This window comes from Thermobia domestica, chromosome 1, assembly GCF_964235325.1.
Source record: "Thermobia domestica chromosome 1, izTheDome1.hap1.1, whole genome shotgun sequence".
NCBI lineage: Eukaryota > Metazoa > Arthropoda > Insecta > Zygentoma > Lepismatidae > Thermobia > Thermobia domestica.
Window position 1 is genome coordinate 61,359,656 of NC_137454.1, and position 23,942 is coordinate 61,383,597.

General features: G+C 34.3%; 1 protein-coding gene across 2 annotated transcripts in view; it reads right to left on the reverse strand.

The window, feature by feature from the left end:
* Positions 1-23,942, reverse strand: part of Bgb (core-binding factor subunit big brother) — a 111,499-nt gene that overhangs the window by 2,405 nt on the left and 85,152 nt on the right. For both annotated transcript variants that reach the window (XM_081757647.1, XM_081757641.1), the window contains exon 6: positions 11,376-11,453. In XM_081757647.1, the coding sequence (XP_081613773.1) occupies positions 11,376-11,453 (78 nt within the window). The remainder of the gene's footprint in view (positions 1-11,375; positions 11,454-23,942) is intronic.

Below are 23,942 nucleotides of genomic sequence, written 5' to 3' on the forward strand. Positions count from 1 at the left end.
CCAAAATGATGAGCCGTTAAACTAGTGTGTATATGATGTAATTGATTTTTTTTTTAATTCAAATATATAATTAATATATAACTTGTTTGCAGAGCCTTTTCCTAAAATACTTTATAAAACTTAAGCTTACTTTTACGAAGTTTTAAGTTTTATTAAACTTCCAGTTTTGAACACATAAATCATACACATCGATATAAAGAAACGAATAGAATAGAAAGAGAACAAAGCTTTCTTAGAGAAAAATAAACAGTTTAGTAATTACGTAAACTTATAATTTATGCATTACACATAGAGTTTACTTCAAATCTACATAAAACATTTCAATAGTTGTAGAAAATATACAGGTTATAAGAAGCCACATATTTTCGCATTGCAAAGTACAACTTTAAAAAAATGCGTCCCACGATTGTGCACTGAGGCTACGGGAGACGGTGATGATAGGATGGGATATAATGATGGAATGACGAAAATGACATGGAACAGGAAAAACTCGAGAAAACCCACGTGTATGGTGTTTTTCCACCAAAAAGACCACTTGACACAGGCTAGAATCGAAGCAAGGACCCCACGCACCAGAAGAGAACGCTGTACCACTGAGTCACCGGACCCATCTCAAAAGACAACTCTCACATATGCGTGTGTAGTGAGAATATATGTTTTACAATACAACTTCTAATGCTGAATAACGCTGGTTCAACTAATACTTTATATTATTATCCTGGTTTCTTTTCTTCTCATAGTAAAGATACGTTCTTCTCCATCTTTCAAAGTGAAAATTATGCAGATGTCGGAATAATTTATCACTTGGATTTTTTTGTTATAATTAAATCCTATGAGCATAGATTATGACGTCACAATTAAATGACTATAGAATTTCTGTACTATATCTAAGTTCCTGGAAATTACGAAATCAACTTGCTAATTAGAATTTAGCAGGTACAAACAGGTATGTTCCAAACTTGTTATGTTGCAAGTCATCTTTGCGTTCTAAGAAGAAATAAAAGAAAGAAAAAAAGAAGAGATTATGAAATTCAAAGTCATTCAATGACACTAAAGTTCAATATTGTATTAATTAAAGTAACAAGTAAATAATTCAAATTCAAGTAGGGCTATGTCCAGAATTTTGCATCTTCGTTTATTCGCAAATTTGCTTCATAATTAACAAGTTTCTATAGATCATAAGAATAATTGGAAATTTTACAGAGTTATTTCGTTAGCATTTTGTAATTATTACAATTAGGCCTATATGTTTATCTGTTCTTAATATCCTGACAATTCTCTCATCACATGCTTTCAATTTCCTAGTTTAAAAAATAATAACGTTATATGCTTATGTTTATTATTCATATTATTTTCTAAGTTGTATCGCTGTTATTTTAGATTTGCTTACGAGAAGAACAAGCGATTATGTGATCAGAAGAGTGTAGTAAGAAACAAAGTGGGACGCTAAGGAAATTGATGGATATGGTTAAGAATGACTGAAATCCAGAAAAATCTAACAGGAGAATAATTCCGGGACAGGGATTTACGGAGAGAACTCATCAGAAATGTCTACCCGACATAGGTGGGAAAGGACGGAAAGAAAGATGATTACATAAGACAAAATATCAAAATTATTCTGTTGAAACTGAGCAAAATTCTAGGATAATCCTCAGTAAGGATGGCCGGCCTCTGAATTCAAACCCCAGACTTCTTGATAAAAAAAAAAAAGTTAGAATGCTAGCCACTAGCTTGCTCAGTCAAAAAATAAAAAGTGGCCAATATGATCTCTAGACTTGCTTACGAGACAACAGTCGAGAATAGCTGTCTGGGGAATCTATATATATAAAAGAGAACGCACAAAATCCTTTGTCCGCTCATCACGCTAATACGGCTGAACCGATTTCTTTCATTTTTGGGGGGTTGTTAGGATTTGGACCCTAGATGGTTTTTATCATATCACTTTAATTTTCAATTACCAGTGTCTTGAGATAATTGACCAATCAGGTGTCAATACGTACAAAAAATCCTTTGTTCGCTCATCACGCTAATACGGCTGAACCGATTTCTTTCATTTTTGGGGGGTTGTTAGGATGTGGACCCTAGATGGTTTTTATCATATCACTTTAATTTTCAATTACCAGTGTCTTGAGATAATTGACCATTCAGGTGTCCATACGTACAAATCCTTTGTTATTAGTTCATCATAGGTATAAAAATAAACGTATTTATATGCAACCCGCATGACCCTGTGACTCGGCGGGTTAACATAACTGACAGGCGCTATAAATCACTTGAAAGCGAAAAAGTAAAAATTATCTAAGTAACAAAGTTTATTGCGTTCCGGGATGACCGCAGCGAAGCGGGGCGGGTTGGGGTGACCGCAGCGAAGCGGGGCGGGTTAACATAAATGACAGGCGATATAATGTTAACATTTACTGCAATCTACTATGGTTTTTATCATATCACTTGAAAGCGAAAAAGTAAAAATTATCTAATTAACAAGGTTTATTGCGTTCCGGGGTGACCCCAGCGAAGCGGGGTGAACGCTGCTAGTGTCTCATAAAAATGATCTAGCGTCATGTATCTCGTCACAAAAATCCAGGTCTTGTGGACAATCTGATAATAGCCTGTATTATAATCTAAAATAATAATGACGAAGAAACGACGTCGAGATTGTAATGCACTGTAATGTACAGAATAAGCTGACGTTAGCTATTAGTGTGCCAACGTTCCAGCCGCACTAGAACACCACTTCTCGTGTAATCAGCGAAGTCAAACAGTGCTGGGTCTGGTCAGAGGTCCGTTCATATTTATCAGATGGTGTTGGCATTGCTGCGTACACCCAGCGTCATGAGGATATTGAGGAGCTACTTGAAAGAAAGAAGCAGCGAACTCCGGTCTAGTAAGCCAACATTAATGGCAAGGGAAGCTGATGCGATCATTGGATTTCAGTTTTAGAGTCCCGTTCAGCAGCGAAGCTACATGAGGCCTGAAACTACAGCTTAATATGAGATTCGAAACACAAGACCTTCCGTTGGGAATCAAATCCGGACATCCAACTCCGCCGGTGTGCCCAATACATGTTACATCAAAGGCATGAGTGTCACGAGCCGTCTGATAGGCCCTGGCCTCCTAAGAGCGATTGAACAAAGATTTTTTTGTGTATTTATTAATGTTTTTGTTTCCTATTCACGAGGTTTAGGATCGAATCTCGAGGGTCGTTATCCTAACTCGGCTTTTACAATTTCTTTTACGTTGTACCAAGCAAATACTAAGACACTTTCTTTACGTATATAGATAACATTTTTAAAAAAAAAATACTTTCTTCATCATCATTATCATCATTCTTGGTATTTCTAATTAACAATGAGTGTAGCAGCTAACTATCTGCTTCGTTAATGAACAGAGAGATTCATTACCCATGTTCCCTAAGTTAATATGCTGCTTAATGTTACTCATTGAAATATACCACTACCTGAACCTGCTGTCTACATAGCGCATCATTCCAATATGAGCATGAATCTCTTCCCACTTCCTCACTATATCTGTACATTTCCGTTTTCAGACAAGCGAAGGACGGGAGGACTCATAAAGTGTGATACGCTATAGACAAATATATAAACTTAGAGTTTCAATCTATACAAGTTGAGGTGAGTTTTTGGTAAACTTGGAGAAGTGAAACATGTCGTCAAGTAGATTGATACGCCTCATTGTGACTCTACAGGCCTTTGAAATTCTAACATGCAATAGATTTTGCTGTTCAGATTAAATCAAAGCGCCTGCAATGTCCGTCAACCCGCTATACGTAGTTCTTCTTCTGGTTGCCTAGCATAAGAATATCAACCTTAATAGTGCCCTTGCGATAGCGGTCTACTCGGGCTCGGGCTGAGCCCGCTGACCGGATTCAGGCCGCAAATTTTTAAATATACAAGCATATTTCTCGGGCCTTTTCGGGCCTAACTTTGTAAATATACCTAGATACTGTACAACGGTATTTATTGGACCATTCTTTCTGAAGAACTTTTAAAGCATAACTGCAAAATTAAATCTCTAATTGTTCTAAATAAAAATACAATTTTGCGTTAATTATTAAGTTTCTGTAATTCGGACTCATTCGATTATCACACAAGCTCGGGCCTAAATGCTAAAGCATATTTCAGACTCAGGTCGTCTTCACATTATAAATTCACGGGCCGGGCTAAAAATTCCGCCCGTGCAGACCTCTACCTTGCGACCATATTAATCTTATGGGCTCAAAACAACCCCTCAAACGTTGAATAAAAGATGAGCGAAACTTCTTTTGTTTTTAATCTCAATTCTACACAAAATTTGGAATGGACTAGCTAAAACGGTACGTTTGTAGAGCTTGTGGATTCCGAGGAGATGGTGATTTGGCAGTCAGTACGTATAATAATATTTCTTAATTATATAATACTCGGGGACACGGTAGCTCAGTGTTAGAGCGCTTACTTGTGGTGTGGGGTCCTTAGTTTGATCCCCGGCCAAATAAATTTGTAGTGAAAAACATTGTGTCAGTGGGTTTCCTCGAGGTACTCCCGTTTCTTCCCACATTCTTATTCCACCAATTCTTCCATCATCATTCACTTGCCTTAAGAGTCTTCATCCCGGCGAAATTAAAATACCGCTAATTTTACAGTAATTATGTGATATCTTCAAATAGATAAAAGATAATCGAAATGTGGAACAAGAGCGCCCTAGACAATATTATTTTACATGAGAAACCGTTATCACGACTCACTTATCTGCTTTCGATTTCCAGCCATTTTGAAAATCGGCATTTATTTTCGCGTTTCTAAACGGCTGAAAACGGAAAGCTACTAGGTGACTTGTGGTAACGGTACCTCATGCAAAATAATATTGTCTAGGGCGCTCTTGTTCCATATTTCAATTATCTTTTATCTATTTGAAGATATCACATAATTACTGTAAAATTAGCGGTATTTTAATTTCGCCGGGATGAAGACTCTTAATCATCCGTCTCCCTTAGCCTACAGGGCATAATTGTGGAACGTTAACTGCAGATTTCATTTCTATGCATTTTTATAATTGGTATAATTCATCAATTTGCCAATCCCAATAATATGCCAAGATTAGTGGGTGGTAGTGAATGATATAATTTATTTTTAATAAGCAATATCTCAAGATGTCATTATAATATTGTGTATTACTATAGAGAGAAGTTTGCGAGTAATTTTCTCATTATCTTGATTTTTATTTCTTTTCTTACCAAAATAATTTAATATACGTATACTATATTATGCTAATTAAATACATTGTTGAACTTATGTAATACATGTGGCTTCTTATTTGTCATGCAGTTTCATGCAAGTCCATGCAGTTCAGGTCCATGATAATAATAACAATAATATTAATATCTTACCTATCAACTTACCCACGATTTCTCACGTGTATTAAATATAATAAAACCTGATCAGTTTTAGATAAAATGTAAGAAAAGAGGAAAGGGAATTGATTGAAGGCAATAAGTAATTATCAGAGCAGATCAAAAGTTGGATTTGAGATATAACATCAAAAGTCAAGCCCACGGCAATGCCCACCAAAGTTATGATATTCGGAATACTTATGGAAAATGTCCGTGAATATTTCAAATGATCAGATATTTAAAACGAATTCATAAAAAGGAAAAACAAACGGCAGTACTTCGAACAATGTAGTACTTCGAACTTCAGCAATAACAATAATAGTAATAAACCTTTGTTTTCAGTGTTGCGAACAGGTCTTTAAAATAAATATACACCACCTATACTATAGGATTTGTAGAGTCGCGACGGCTGGAGCGTGATGCTCAGCAGTGTGACTATACGTTACATCACAAGCATTGCCTATGAGACAAAAGTTGGAACTATCTCGTCCGGGAAAGTGTATCTGTGTCCATTGGAAGAGGTCTCTGTCCTGTCTTGTATCTCAGCTGTGTCACGAAAATTGTGTTTCCCTTCGTCTTCTGGGCAGCCCTAGAACATCACGTCTTTGACTAAATGTGCAGTCAGTGTGCGTTTATGGGCTCTCCCGAAGGAACAATACATCTTCGTCTTTGCGTAGGATTTCTATTCTGAGAAAATGAGAATTAATCTTTTTATTTGATAAACAATGTTTTAATAATTACGCTCTTGCTCACCCATATACAAATTATTGACATGTCTTAATGGCACTGTTGTAGGAATGAAAATAGAGGTTAGATACTACAGTATGTATTTAGCACTATAAAGGTTTCTTTTTTTTATGAAATGAATTCCTTAACTTGATGCGAAGTACTTTTTATATTTGAATTTATTAATTTTTTTTGTTTGTTTTTTTTTTTTTTTTTTTTTTTTAGTGAACATTTAGGCAATGTAGAGTATTTGGTGTAGTGTAGTGAATTTGTGTATGCAAAGAACTTTTTTCCACTAATCTCCTGTTGATGATGTAATTCTTTATTATTATTATTATTATTATTATTATTATTATTATTATTATTATTATTATTATTATTATTATTAACCTGGAAACAGTTCGTTTTTGTATATTGATGAATGACACTAAACGCGAAATCTACTGGATTTACTACTTATTTAGAAATTAGAATCAGGATAGGTGTTAATTGAGAGTGTTACTTCTCATAGGATAGATTGAGTTTAGAGTTAGTGTTGCGGGCTCAGCTGTTTATTTATGAAAGGTTAAGGTGTTGGTCTGCTAGTTATGGGTGATAGTACTGAAACGTGAAAAAGTATTATTTGTGGTGTTTTACATTAAAAATTTTGAAGTGTCTAGAAAAGTGTCAGTTTGAGAGAAATGCGTTTATTAGCATAATGTAACTAGGAAGCTTTTATAACTTGTTACGTACACAGTTTTACACGATACAGAAGTTACCTAACGGGGCCAAACAACACAACTTACATTTGTAGACATAATACTATTTTCTTCTGGCTTGTTTACACAATTTAAGAAGTGGTTAGAAAAAAACAAAACTAACAAATATATGCGTGAAATAAACATAAAGATTTTGATAAAATTATTAAAAGATTACTTTTTTATCTTTATTTTCTTAGTTAACATGATAACATTTACAGTAAATATTATATAGCGTGCGAAGAACTGTCCAAGAATATAAATCTTGTATTGACGTTTAGGATAATGGTCAGAAATACACGAATAACATTATGATGCAGAATGGTTGGAGAATTGTTATATTTTCGAAGTATCTTAACTGAACTTGTGGGTTCTGAACTTAACCCCTTCCCTTTTTGTGCAAAATAGTGACCTACGAAGCCCTATTTTCCATTTAATAATATTTACCTTGTGTATATTGTCCCTCTTAAATGTCACAAGTAACTGTTACTACAGCAAAAGAAAATGAATAACGAACAGAATTGAATTAATAATATAACGAACACATGTGAATGAACAAAATGTCGCTAAGAAAATTGTCCCTTTCCGTATCGTATTGTTACGAATTAAAATGAAAGAACTATCCCTTAACAGTCCACTGGGGCAGAGTGTGTTGATAAAACAAAGTTTAAAAAAAGAAAAAGAAAAGAAAAAAGATCCTGTATAGATGTACATAAATGGTTTTGATTTATGGACCGGCCATTTGATAATTATGCAGGTCTACTAACTCGTTTGCATGTTAAATACCTCCACTTTCGACCCCCTCTTTTTTTTCACTTTTCACATCCGCCGCTCTCTCTCTCTCTCTTCAATATGTCGTCAGTTCTTTTGTTAATTAAGCTGGCAGTGAAATGTGCTGCGCAAGTGAATTAACAGCCCCTGCCCATCAGCAGTCGTAAAATGGGGGAAAAGGAAAAGCACCAAAGCAACCCTTGCACTTCTTCTCGGTTCGGATGAAGCGTTTACTTTGGGGATTTTGTTGATCGCTCGCGCCTCCAAGTTGACACACGGATTTGGTGCTCTCGCCTCGTGGATCTGAAGGTCAAATACAGGACGTGTGTTCCCACCGTCGAGAAGACAGTCTGACTCATTGGAACTCTAGTCCAAGGAAAGACGGTGTACGCATTGATCATGGGAATCGGACGAGTGGTCAACAATTGGGCAAACACTTGAACACGTTCCTCGGATTGCAGACCACAGGAGTCTTAATATTCCTAACTGAATTTGCACCAGGAATTGAAAACAAGGGGAAAATACTCATGAATTGTTCTAGCATAGATCTACGCTTTAATCGCCTTTTAAATAGACTACAGTGTCTGAATATAGCCTACAATCAAAATCTCTACAGATTCTAATACAAAGGACATATAACTAATCCGAAATGAGCTGTCAGTACAGATGTTTCCAAGCACTATCCTGGATTACAGGGATATACAGTATGTGGTATACAAGTAAATTGTTTCGCAAAATTTGTATTTATAAGATATGCTGCCACTAATCTTCCAGCTACTGTCCGTTTGTCATGAAAAGCTTATTTTGAGAGTCCTAACGATTTTTGATGAAGTGAGTTGAATCTCGACTGCAAGAAATCGATTAAAGTAGATCTCGATAGCAAGGAAGGTAATATTTGCTTCACATTGTCCAATCAACTTCCATTTGTATCACAAATTATATATGATACATATATCACAAGCATTATGCGAAAGTAGATGATGAAAGAAAGAGAATTTTGTAGTGCTTTGCACGAAAAATGTGTAAAAGCTTTTTAAAAATGCACTAAAATGCAGAAAATATTTCTTTTACTTATTCATAACTTTGTAAAGAATTACATGAGTCAATAAAAAGACGGAGCTCCTCAAAAATGCTAATGCAGATATTAATTTTGGATGATACTTTCCTGTACCATGACTTAATATCACTAAGTTCACATAAAATATATTTTAATATATTTTTTTTATGAGTCCCTCACGTTTTTATCTTCAGTAGTCTTGGAAGTTATAATAGACTATATGAAAATGTTATTTTGTACTTTGTCAAGCATTTACTTTAAACGTGTAATTTTGGAATTTTTTCGTTGTATTTTAAGCTATAATCTTAAAAGAGTAACGATCCTTTCTCCATTTGTTATTTTCTTTCTTTATCAATTTATATCTCCTTTAAAAATATTTCAATGTTTGTTTTGATATCTATATGTTGAAAATTAACATATTTACATTTATTTTTTTTATTTTTATTAAATAGATTTGAATATATTTCAACGTCCCCCTTTGGGGATGAAAAATAAGGATTGACATGTGTATGGGTTAATAAAATATGCTATCTCAATATTAACCTGATACAAAAAAGAGAAAAAAACTCTCAAAATTTTACTTGTTTATAATTAGACGACGATTCTAATTCTACAGCTAACTGTATTTATATTAGTTATAGAAACATCAAATTGTATATTTGAAGTGTTTAAAATACTTTTGAAATCTCGACATAGTATCAAAAATTATAATGTTAAAATAAACTAGAAATATATGCATTTATATACAACTTACATTCTCCTGAGTTACGCGTTTGTCAAATATGTGTTTTTATGGATGAACATAAATTTTCAATGCTTATATACAAATATTATATAATTTCCGATAATAAGAAAAATTTACATATAAGATAAACAGATAAAATAATATTCAAATGGATCTTAAATGTAGAATTCAAAACACAAATTTTGAATTAAAAAGAAATATACAACAAACATGTACACCTCATGGACCTGATATGCATGGTTGTTCTTCGAGCGTGGAGTTATATTTAAAATTATGTTGTTTGACTACAATGAATGTAGAACGAAAGTAAGATATATACATTTTATTTCTGCCTTCTTGTTCACTATTGAAACTGTAGCTATGGCATTACTATTTTACTTTGAACTAAGTTTTCCGTAATTAACTAATGTGATTGATTTTCTTCCTGTGAAAAGGATTATTTGTTTTCTCTTTATATATGTACTAAATTATACAAAAATTCGATCATACAAGTATCAATATAGAGCTCTCTCGTGTATAAGCAGTTAGGGTACGCACCTTTGGCGTGGGAGACCCAAGTTCGATTCGCGGCGGGAACCCACATGGTTGGGATCCCATGTTAAACTGTGGGTCCACGTTTCATATAGCCTCGCTGCTGAAAGTGACACTTAACTCAAAATCAAATCTTCGATTCCCATGTGGTTCGTTTTCCACGCTAATCAGTAGGTCCTGTCTCATAGCCTCGCTGCTGAATGGGACGTTAAACTCCAAATACCTCACCTCAAAATCAAATCATCACCTTGAAGAAAATTGCAAAGTGAAAATTAAGTATGCCAGTATGTAATCCAAATGAAATCAATCTGAGTTAACCTGAAACATATCCAACTGATTCGCCGTTTACTGCTGCCAAATTATATAATATAAAATTTAAATACAGGGTGAATTTAAAAGATAAAATTATGTATGCGTTTTCGTGATGGGGTTCTTTGCTTTTCGTTTTGCCTGCAATTACATTTCTCAAAAATTAATACATGCTCATGATTTCACTGTCATGGCAGTGTAATTGAAAAGTTGATTACATTTTAGCGATTATAAGTGACGTTTCTGACTTACTAAATAAATTCAGTTATTCCAGAATACATTTCTTGGTCTCATGCAAATAAACAACAGATAATAAAATGGCTTTGTCCTAGTGTGGGTGGTTATGGAAAGACGTTAACTATAAATATCTCACTCTATTTTGATTTTTACTGTGGAAATTATTTTTATAGTTTGCTTTAAATAATGTATAGGCAGGGTCTATTGATTGTTATGAAATATGTTAGACAGAACTAGTTTTAGAAATGGGAAATCGCCATAATAACTGCGCTTACTTTTCTTTTTCCCTCTACAGTTTATCCTAATTACTCTGTCGGAAAGTTCAGAACATTGAAGAAGACAGAAATAAAATTGACGGATCTGCCCGTACCACAGTTTCTATCCTTCATGTTTCCTTTCAATCAATTTTGATGTAAAAGTAAAAACACGTGATCAACAAATTGATTTAGTATTAGTTTATAACTACTTTTCATTTTCGTATCTTTTCAGTGAAAAAAAAAATATAAATATTTATGTACAACCTAATATGTAGAATGGAATACAATAACGTAAGTAGGCCTACAATTATAACGGAATGATCGTGTCAAATTTAAACAAAAAAGAATGTATTTGAGAACATGTAAAACAATTGTAAATTTTATGTTGGTCTTACATATTTCTACGAAAAAGTCGCTAAAATCGGTGCTCTATAATAAATTTATTATAAATATTTACGTTTAAAACAAGATGCATAATCTCTTTTAAAAAAAAGGAGCAGATATTTTGAAGTGAATTATTCTATTTTCTCCTAAAGATATATGAAAGGACAAAACAGTGGTAAGCAACGCGACTCGACGCTCGAAGACTCTGTGGCATGCAGAGAGTATCGAAGCTTACTTGCAGTGTAAGCCCCCTCGGCGGCCCATGGCATCGACCGGTCGTAGGACTCCCTCCATGCTGGACGCCCATTCGCAACTGTACAAAGAGAAAAAAAAAGCATGATAAAATAACATTTATTAGTAGAAACAGTCAACATGATATTTTTGTTATACCTTTATATATATATATATATATATATATATATATATATATATATATATATATATATATATATATATATATATATATATATATTTCAATTTAACATTTGAATACAATATTGAAAATATGAATACGCTGAGAGAAAATAGTCTAGGATTTAAGGAGAATTGAGACGTCCATTTCCGAAATGGCTCTTGTCCATTTATTCCAAATCCCAGAAAATCGACAAAAACTGTAGGATTGATGCGTTTTGTAGAACTGGAAATATTTGAGAATGTTCAAGTTTTTCACGTGAACACACTGAAGTATTCCCAGTTCTACAAAACATTCAGATCCTATATTTTTTTCTAAGTTTTCTGGGATTTGCTCTAAATTTGGAGGACTCAATTACTGAATAATTCGCTTTCTGATGGTTACACCAGCCAAGACTAGAGTGTAACGTCCTCGGATGTACCGCACTTGCAAATGCAAGCTGATATATCTTGCGACGTGAGCCATCTTAAATAAGGGTATTTCACTCCTACTTAAAGTAGGACAATACTGTCCGAAAACGAAGAACTCCAGTCTTGGCATAGTGTTCCTACCAGAAAGCATATTATCTAAGAATTCTCCTTAAATCCTAGACTTTTATATCAGAGTAGCAAGGTTAATAAGTTCTGCCTGCTGGGTAATAACATAAAGGTTTCTTAATTATTAATATTTTACAGAAATCTGTAAATGAAATTTATCCAGTATGCGGTATAGTTATTTAGCTGCAAGCACAAAAAAAAATATTTTCATTCCGTTTTAGCAGTTAACCAGAAACGGCCAAGCGACAGGAATTCCTTTCAAGCAGCATGCTGTGATCTAGTTTTTCCTGAGAAGTGTTGAAGAAAACTCTACATAAATTATGGAAACTGATAAATGTTCACAAAGATGTCAGTACTCTTTGTAAGTGGCTTCGACACTCTAAGTCTTGAAATACTGAACAAAACGCTGGAAATAGAAACTACATAAGAGTCGAAATACACCATGATAATGAAAACATCATACTGCCTCAAACAAATCAAAAGTGTTTATTTGCGTGAATAATCATGCCTCAGTACAGTCACGAGCCTCCGAGTTTAAAACGACAATGAAAACTTAGCTTTATGTTGAAGATGTCCAATTTTCTGAGAATGTATTTTAGACATTAAAAAAAAAAAAAAAAAAAAAAGAGAGAGAGAGAGAGAGAGAAGTTTATTGATAATGGTTGTGCATAGAGTCAAAATGTAGAGTCAAAATTAAACCACATGAGTATGAAAATTTCCAGGTTATTTCTAACATTACCACGTTTTATTTAAAACTGTCATTATTTCCTGACCCGTCTGTGTAAATTATGAGTATTAAGAATGGTGGCTGGTTTCATAATAGTTAACCTAACATTAACACAATAATTTTATTGATCAAATGAAATTTTGTTAAAGTTATCTCTTTGGTTAATGTAACGGAAAGGTCCCTGGTATAGTATAGTGGTTTAAGCTGTAAGTTTGTATCTAATGTGTATGAATTCAAGTCCTATACAGGGCCGGATTTCCCAATAGGCCCGGGCGCAAGCTCCCAGGGGGCGCACGGCCGAGAGAAAAAAAATAAAAATAAATAGCCGTAACTTAAACATATTTTTTGAATTGATTTTAAAATATCAGGCTAATAAAGCATTCTGATTTTGAAGTTCATTGGAACAAATAATTGTTGGTAAAGTTAAACTACTGTATTTGCATCGTGGAGTGGTGTTTAAGCAATTAACATATAGACCTGATATGTTTTTTTTTTTTTAATAAAGGTTTTTAGGAAAGTAACTTTAACCAGATTAGGGGGCGGAAAAAATTATTGAGCCTAGGGGCGCCAAAATGTTAAATCCGGCCCTGGTCCTATATCTATAGAGCATGAATGCTCGTCATCATTTCAGTACTAATCAGAATGATCCGTTGCTCATTGTTTGATCTATTCTACGTTATTATACACACACATACAAAGTAATCGCTTTCAACTGATCAGATATGGATATGTTGAAATGTTAACGTTTCGAATCAAACTAAATGGTGGGTGAGGGAAGTCAATCGCGAATGCAAGAAACGTTGGTTGTATTTTGTTCATCTTGATATCTGATATTCAAATCACTTTGAATTTAAGAATCGTTAATGGGTTAAATTCAATAATGTGAGCTTAAGTATTAACATAGCTTTCTTTTGTTTCTTCGGTAACAATCCCATGCATATGTCATTGAATTTTTAACGAAAAAAATTCTAGCAGATTCTCAACAACTGTAATATAATAGATGTCTAATTTTTTGTACAATTTGCTAAATAATATAATAATCATATGAGATTACACAAATAAAATATGAACAAGTTGAGTGCAGACAAATTGAGTCAGAAACCCCTTTCTGCTGACACGAACAAAGATAACAATACTGCCTTGTCGACTGAGAAATTTAACAAGGGAGTTGTGGAAGATGGACTGGTTAAAGAGAACAAACTAATTGGACAAAATAATACATTTGGAAAATACATCATCTTTGTATTCTTGTCGTTCATGACATGGCTTTCTATCTGGAATTTGAATGTGGTATGAAGTCAACCATTCTTCAAGAATATTTGTGTAGTGTGTGTGTGTGCGTTTTCTTTTCTCGTTTTCGATACATGTAAGCCTATTTCCTGAACTAGCAAACAGTAAGACCTGACAGATGAATTGTAATAAAAATAGAAGTCAGGAATAAGTGTCTCTGACTGTATTTAAGGAAAAAAAAAAATCGCTTCTGTAAAATAAATTTCGTTTTGGCTCTGTGCTAGTATATTACATCAATATGATGACTTTATTTACAATACCGTACTTGTGCTTGTTTTATGCATTCGTACTTAAATAAATTAATACAAATTAGCATCTTATTGTTATCAGTTGTTCTCCAAACCACCGGCTCGTCCGCAAACTGTCTGCATGCTAGCGACATCTCTTGGCGTCGGTGGATGACAGCGCAGATACTGACAATTAATGACAAACTGAGACATACTGGGCGTTATGCAGAGTCGTTCTGACGCGTGATTAGTGCCATACTAAAGAATTTGACTAACATATATTTCCTGCAGTAGTCAGGCCTTTAGTATGACGCTAATCATACGTCAAAACGTCCATTGCATAAGGCCCATTGTGTTTATAATAAGGATTAAAATATTTTGCTTATGGAACTCGTAACTCTTATATTGACATTTCACTCCCAGTACGTTATTTCCGGTTTTCTTTCGTTACCCCTTAATTCTGGTGGTTTCTCAATTCCTTAACTATTATGGATCAACCACTGGAAATGCTTACCCCAACAAGAATCGAAACCAGAACCACGTACACCAACACGAAGCGTGCTATAAATATACCACATTGACTTGACATCTAGTCTTCCTTGTCCGGCGCTGCAATCGGCTGAAGAATTCCACTCTCTTTCGCTAAGGCTCTCTCGCTTAGCAGCTGCTGAACCCTTATTGGCTCAACGAGTGGGTGTGTCGGGGTGTGAGCTTTAGTTCGCATTTTTGCCACGGCTCAAGACATATTGGCAGCATAATAGCTATTTTGCTACATGGCAGTACATTAACCTCTACAGACCCGAATTTTTTTACTGCACGAAAAAAATATTTCTGAATATTTTCTAGTTAGTACACTGTATACTCAAAGCTGCCATATGATGGACCCAGACTGCACTAAATGTATTCTCGAATGAGTACTTGAGTAGCAAAACTTGTAAGGATGCGATTGAAATGAAGCGACATACGTTTACGTAATATTAAAATGAATGTACTCAAATGAGCACTGGGGGACCGTAGAGGTTAAAGCAGGTTTTCCCAACCAGTGTGTTGCACAGCCCCATGGGATTGTATCGCGAAAATGGAGAATTTAAAATTTTATAGCCACCATTTAGAAGCTTGAAACAAGTTATAATTAATTTTGATGCAGACTGTACCAGTCAACATCTGCAATAATGTTCAAAATCTAACCTAACGTAACCTCTGTCTTGGGCGATTAGTAAAATGTGTTATCAATCAAAAAAGGTTCAGAGACATTGTATTAAAGCATTCACACACAAACTTACAAAATTCATTATGGTTTTATCTTCGTGGACGTGTTGTCAGTTTTAGTACTTTTGTAAAGGAAGTTCTGACTGACTGATTAATGTCCAGGTCAAACTGCTTAAGCTAGAAACTTGAAATTTTGATAGACCATAGAATTTGTGACGTAAGGTACCTCTAAGGAATAATTTTCTTTTTAAAAAAAATTCGAAGGGAGAAATTGAGTAGCAATTATTATTGTATCCGAATCTCCGAAGAGTAGGGATACGAAACTTGGTATAAAGACTTCCCATTTAAAATAAATAAGGCATATATTTCACTGTTTCTTGATATTTCCTTTGGAAGGGAAGAAAAAGACGGGAAGAAAAGGGTGGGGTTACAATTATTATACCTGGAAATATTTTAAGGTTAGAGACATAAGGCCTTATGCAGAGCCGTTTTGACGTGTGATTAGCGTTATACTAAAGGCCTGACTACTGCAGAAAACATATGCTAATCGAACTTTTCAGTATGGTACTAATCACGCATCAGAGCGACTCTGCATAAGGCCCATGAAATTTGTTATTTAGACTTTTTATTTAAAATAATTAAAGCCACGTATCAGAGTTTATATATATATATATATATATATATATGATAGTTGGGTAGAAGATGGGTAGAAGAAAAGAGTGGGAGCACCAATTATTAAAATATTTTGATGGTCATATCTCGAAATCCCTTAGGCTTAGAAACTTGCTACTTGGACTTTTCAAAGGAAATAAGAGATGCGTGCCTGGGACGAAGTCAACTAGTCTAAGGTTAGTGTAGATATAAGCATGAATTATCTGTATAGAAAATCGATGATTCAAGATTATTATTATTATTAATAACAATAATAATAATAATAATAATAATAATAAGAAGAAGAAGAAGAAGAAGAAATAGGCTATATTAGGAGTCCACCGCACTAGCTTTCTTGTTTATATTCTTTCAGGATTTTCTCAACTTGAATGAATGTTGACATTTTGTAAGATCACAAAAGACAATTTGAAACAGATGAAATAGAAGATATTGTAAAGGTTTTTTTTTTTTTTTTAATAGCAATTTTCGATCTCCATTCATCAATAAGCCATGACTATTAAGGATCAGAGAGAAAATAAAAACCTGAAGAACTTTGTAATAGATTTTAAATATTTAAATTTTGTTGATCCTGGTGAATACTGTGACACTCATTCTTTTGCAGACACAGACTAAACGAAGGGACAACTTAATTCTAAACTTACTCTTTTGGCAAACGTAGCGTTGTGCACCGAATTATATAACCATTCGTTGAAATCTACAATCTGTTTTTCTTTCAATTACAAAATTATTAGAAATGAAGGACAGAAAGACTAAATCTTCTATATAACATTTCTTAGCTTTATATTTTGATGAAGCAGTATTAAGTGAGATCTAACCTTATTACTCCACACTACTTCCACAAAAACATGTGTTTTTAACAAGACGAAAAACCTTTATATTTGACAACGTACCGTCTTTGTTAAAGCACTATACATTTCCTTTTCCCGTATTCTCCTTTTAAGCAAAGACAAAAATTATAGCCTTTTTTACAACTATCAGTGCTTTGAAAAGAATCTAAGGAGATATATATCTTTAAATAAAGAAGTTTTACGGAAGGAAACTAGTGTGTCTTTGAGTACATTTAAAAATTGCAAAGGCTCATGTTTTTGGTAAGCAGGCGGTCTGTTTGAAGGATTAAGAGCGAAGCAATAGGATTACAGTAGGCACTCAATGGGAGGTCCAGCTGGCTACACATCTTCTCAAGTGAATTCGAGCCTGAAAATCAAACTGAAAACGAGCATGTCTTTTGATGTGTATGTATACACACACACACATCCCCTCCCATTTCCAAACCTCGCTCACGAGATCTTCCCTACGTTAAAAAAAGAAGAAAAATATTGTTTAAATTAAAAAAAAAAAAAGATTTCTAACTTGTATTATCGATTGAATAGTCCTGGGTGTGAAAATACGGCTGTTTAAATGTGTTGAATCAATATTTACAAACATTATAAACTTAATATGATTATGTTGCGTGGAATACAATAGTGTAGACTATTTGATTATAAATTTGCTAGTACGGTGGTTCCGTGCATGTAGCGCCCGTAGACTTAGCGCCCAGTGTTTCTGGCTCACAGAAGGAATTTTATATTGATTTTATCTCACAATCAGGGATGTCCAGTTCATTTTACCACTCTTTCCACAGGTCGTTAATTCCTGTTATTTTCTTACATCCATGTTCCGTGTACTTAGCGTCCACTAAGTAAAACTGTTATGTAGAGGGAGAGAGAGAGAGACAGAGAGACCAGCCAATAGCACTGATTATGACGCTTCGATGAATCATAACCTCCGGGGGAAAGGGAGAAACGCAGAAACGTAGTTATATATATATATATATATATATATATATATATATATATATATATATATATATATATATATATATATATATATATATATATATATATATATATATATGTGTGTGTGTGTGTGTGTGTGTGTGTGTGTGTATGTATGCATGTATGCATGTATGTAACTGTACTCCGTGATATGCAATGCTCTACAATATTTAAATGTACTATAAACTAAGGTTACATATTTAGCTTTTAATGTGAAAACTATGTAAAACAGACGTAATCTAGAATACCGCAATGAGGATAAGGCATACAAAAAACGGTGAACATATTCTCACGACTGAGAACCGGGACAAAATGTAAACTGGCGAAACACCGGGATAAGAGTCTTCATGGAGGTCACGGTGGTTCAGTGGTAAAAACACTCACATTTGGTTCATAGGATCCCTGGTTTCATCCCATCTTGCGTCAAATGGGCTTTGTGGTAGTCAGACGCTGCGTGCATGGATAAACTCGGAGTTCTCTCGTTTTCTCTCTTTCTTCATTACCCCATTTCATTCATTCTCACAATCACCGTCTCCTCTATCCTATCTCCTTAATCGTGGGATGTGAAATCCAAAGATTTCATTTCAAGAGCTTCCAAACCGGGACTGTCCCGGTAAAAATCTGTCATATGGTAACTCTGACTATATAACAACATCGAGTTTGATACTAAAAAAGATAAAAAGTCATATTATCATATGGTATTACACAGTTTCAGAAAAAAAAAATCTAACAAGCTATCCGCATTAAATCTGATACATATTTCACAGCTTTATGCGTAATATAAATCTATATAGTTAAGCAATTGATATCATACACTACAAGCACTGAAAAACAACGTAACGTTCTATAATAAAAAGAACGTTGTTTTACAAACCAATAAGTTAATCGCTCTACGAACCTTATTGTACACATTATACCCTAAAGTTACGGCGTTATGCAGTAATCAATTCCAATCAGATATTGAACGAGTATGGTGTTTCTTTGAGAATAATCCATCACTAAGTTGAACAAGCGCCTTTGAAGGCTAGTCGTCTTCCATTTTACCCTCTTCTTCGGTAATTCATATCGCTGCTCTTGTTCGATGCAGTTGAAACCATGGCCTCATCCTTTTGTAATGTCCATCCACAAGGAAGGATGGACAGGTTCAACCTTTTGGAATTTCAAATTCGAAGCTTCTATCAATTTACTCGTTCGTGTCTCTTTCTGTAATTTTGCTATATGAACGGGTATGTTGCGAGGAAACGAAAGAGGCTAGCAAAGAAATTGAATCGTAAGATCACCGTAAGATGAAAGTCGCATACTCCAGATACTACCTGATGCGTAATGTTGATCAAAATAAATTAGGAATTCTTCAGTTTCTTCTGGTACGATTTGCTGTAAGTAATCCATCACTTCTGATCCTTGTCAGAGTGAAGGAAAACAAATCCGTCCACCATTCCATAGAAATCGGACTTTCTCATTCTCCCTGTAAAAATTCGCCAATCCCAAGTGCTGCAGTATGTACTTCGTGTTCGTGTGACTTGTCTGGAACGCTTTGGCTTACGACTTCCCTCACTAGCCACGTCTGGTTGTGAGTTTAATTTACATATTCCTATATATGTTTGTTTTATCCCTGCTCGCTGGTCTAGTGGCAAGAACGCAAGCCTTTGGCGTATGAGGTTCAAGATTCGATTCCTGGTGGGAGAGCATTGAATGACCAAAGTGGTTCGGATTCCACTATAATCAGTAAATTCAAGTCTTCTTTAGCCTACCTGGCAAAACCATGGGACATAAAACTAAATACAAACTTATTTATTATTATTATTATTATTATTATTATTATTATTTATTTTTTTATTTTTTATTTTTGCAGAAGGGAGGTTTTATTATGAAGTAAAACACTATTTAGAAGTATAATATTGAAATTTGCAAGAAGAAAACTTATTTCTGCGTAACAAAATTTAAAAATTAATTAGTCACAGGTAATTGTTTTACAATTCTCCATGTCTTTTTAGGTACTTTTCACTACACTAATTAGCACTTTGATAAGTCGTGATGAAATGTAAACATAGTTTCGTTGCAATTCTCCATGTTCAGTAGGCATTTTTGACGTACTGTTATTAGCGCTTTTGATATTTCGAGATCAAAGGTTTGAAGAGGTCTGTGCCCCACCCAACCATTTTTCCCAGGAAAATACGAAACACATATTCCATCAGTTAACGTTTATAATATCTGTGCACAATTTCATTCACTCCGGCTAACTTCTTCTTGTCTTTCGGACCTCAAATTTCTCCAAATTTTGGGTGGAGGCTTTTACCCTTAAAACAGTTTTCCCCAGAAAAGAAAAAAAAACACGTATTCGTTTATTTCATGTGTAATATCTACCTGCCAAATTTTATCAAAGTCGGAGTGTTACACTTCGAAAATGTTACGTGTCAGTACATTCATGTAGCTTGCATTTGCGGCAGAAAGTTCTTGTTTCGTGCTCCCTCTTTGCTGGAGAGAATTTCTTAGACTGTTCCTCTTAAAGTATGCAGGGAAGCTTCCATTCTCCGTGATTTTTTCTCAACGTTGGCGAACTACTAACCAGACGAAATGAAGAATTTACGGCATTTCAAACTTTTTAAATGTCTGTTTCTCGTTTGAAATTACGCTTTGATGACACAATACCATAAGTGTTGTGTCCACTTACATCAGTTATGTAAAATACTGTCATAGGCCATTTTGTTCATTGTTTTGTAATCTAACAGCGAGCCATATGATTGTTAGTGTGAACGTGTGATTTTGTTGTGTTGTAATATATGATAACTTTGAGTTTTTCCTCCGCTCTAGAAGTGACCACTTCAGGATAGTTGTGCATTGTGTTTTGCAATGGGTGATCTTACTGGGCATATATTGTCAAAAGAGACAGCGCACCCAAAAAATGAGAAATTGTTAGTCTACAGTCATATTATGTGTAAGAATAAAATTATATTGCAGAGTGTGTGAAGAATCTGCAACTTCACAAATTAGGAACAGTTCATCATCAGGTATTCTAATAGCGCCGATGTTGTCATCAAAACATAAGGCAGCCCATGTAGGATCGCCTTTCTCCGGAGTTTTGCTTTTTGCATTAGCACGTGCTTTTCCATTAGCTTTGGTGCTACGCTTCAAACTTCTAACCAATCCTCTGGATAAGAAAACTACTCAACGTCTCATTTCAATATCGGTACCTGAACAAGAAACTTCAGTTGCATTTGTATATAAGTCTGCTATTATCTTATCGTCTGTCGGGAATCAATTTCTTCATTGTTTATTGATTTACCAAAAATATTCCTCCTCTACCATCAATAGTGACGTGTATTGTTAGTGATCTGTTTGTCTACCACGTGCAATGATCAAAACACACTAACAATAAACAAAACTTTACATACAATCAGTGGCAAAGCCAGGATTTCTATTCGGGGGGGGGGGTCAGTGTCCTACTCCGGAAAACTTCTTTGTTAATGTGGAGACTGAAAGCACAAATTTAGATTTTTATTCTAGCAACTTTTTAAAATTTTGGTTCTTTGGAGTTCATATCCCGGGAAACTCCCCCTGGATACGCAACTGCATACAATGGAAAAATTAATACAGTTTGATAGACAAAAGCAACTATTATGCTTCTGACAATGGACTTATATAAGTGAATAAATAAAGAAAAGCTGCTACTAAAATAAGCAAAATTGCAAATAATTAAATCAATCAAACTAAATAATAATAACATAAAGTTGCAATATGTTATATCTGACTTCATTGGGACAGTTAGAAGATTATCAGAACGTTCACTCCGCTACGAGCCACAATCTCAATCTATTCTGAATCTATCCTCATATTTCTTCATTAAGGCTCGAGTTTAATGGACCCACTCGGCACCCAATGCTATAAATTTTAAAAACTATCACTTAACTCACGGAAATGAAAAAAAAATAATAAAACTTAAATAACATAATACAAGAACACAACCAGGGAAATGTCATAGAATTTCAATACTTACTAAGCATTAGTAATTATTAAAGAAAGTATGCGTACGAGTGCAATGGACCCACCTGGTAGTCCTAGGCAGTGGCGGCGGTTGGACGTTAAAAGTGGGGGAGGCAAGACATGATCTGAATACCGCAGTATTTGTATGTCAATGTTACTTTTCCTGGTTGCTTGTAACACTTTGTTAGACTAAAGGCTGTGTAACTATTAGGAGGCTGTTATATAGACTAAAGGCTGTATAACTGTATAACTATCTTTTTCAGTTAAAATGCCGTATATCTTTTTTCATATTTTGTTACGTAAATTGACAAGAGCAACACAAGATACTAACTCTTTGTACTCTTATACAACGAAGGTGTAAGAAGAGATCTGATTCCTTGCTCATGAAATCAAAAAATCATAAAATCATGCATCTTAAAATTCTGTCTGGAAAATTGTGTGATCAGATTAGGGACCTATTTAATAAGAAATTTGCAAAACAAATAAATAGAAAGGATAATATTAATCAAATAATCATAGTAATGGATAACAAGGCTTGTTCTGCAAAGTTATATTGAAACTGGAAATTAATGAACAACTTATATTTTTAATTCCACGCATGTTATTATATGTGTTATTACTCTTAGAAAGACAGTGAATACTACAAGCATATGCTACGACTTTCAAAGAAATATTTTTGCAGCTTCCCGAAACATGTTCGTTGCCATTAGATACAGTTTTCATTTTCTTGGAATACATCAAAACTCAACAATACTTAGTCACTCCACATTCCAGTTATACAAAATAATCCTAAAACCTAGAATTATGTTGAATTTACTAAATTTAATTGTATAACAAAACTGTATATGTACACCCCTAAACTCGTATATTACACTGCAAAATTATATATTCCTTACTGAGCTCCTTCGTGGCTAAGCGGTTAACGTACGCACCTTTGACGTGGGAGATCTGGGTTCAATTCCCGGAGGGAGCTCACGTGGTTCGGACTCTACGTTAATCATTAAGTTCACGTCTCATATAGTTTCGCTGCTGAACAGGATGTTAAACTGAAAAAAAAAATCAAATCAAAATATTCCTTACTATAAGAAAGAAGAAAAGAACTGTCAATTTTTCAAGAAAAGAACTGTTTTAGGAACTGTCAATTTTTGTGCAATTAAAGAATAACTTGTGAAGGACTTCTTTTCTTGCGAAATGATATCTCAATTAGATCCAGAGCGGCTTACTAACATATCGAGCCCTTGTAAGATGAAATGAAAGTACGCTCGAATTGTCTCGCTCCAACAGCTTAATTTTTGGGCCATTTTTAGTGGCATTTTTAAAACGCCATTACTGTAGCTTTCTTAACTTCACGGAAAGATAACCAATACGTACTCATGGAACGGCAAATATTTTATGGCACCATTTGTATTCTATGAACCAATAATATATACAAAACTTTATATTTCCAAATGAAACTATATACATTTCAAAAAGTGGAGGGGCAACTGACCCCTTTGCCCCCCCTAATCGCCGCCCGTGGTCCTAGGGTTAAAAGTATATCCTTGTATGGATATTTAGATAGAGGAAATACTAGTTCTTGCCGAATTTCTTTAACTACTTACGATATGTTCTATTATTTTTAAACTAGGGTTTAAAATGTGATTGATTGCGTTTAGGGCGGCTTATAACACTTGACACATGTTCATTAGAACGTTTTATTTTCATTTGATATAAAGAATTACCCAGCAAATTTTGGCATTTGAATTTTTTGACACCCTGTATTTACGATAGGAAATGAAGTTATGCAATGTGCATAAATAATTGCTGTTTTCCATGCAGTAGTATTTGCATTAAGGTGCGTGTAATTATTATTATTTAAAACTATATACATTTTAAAATAACGCTGGCACATGAATTCACATCCATATATGAAAATCTCATAGGTGATATGGTAA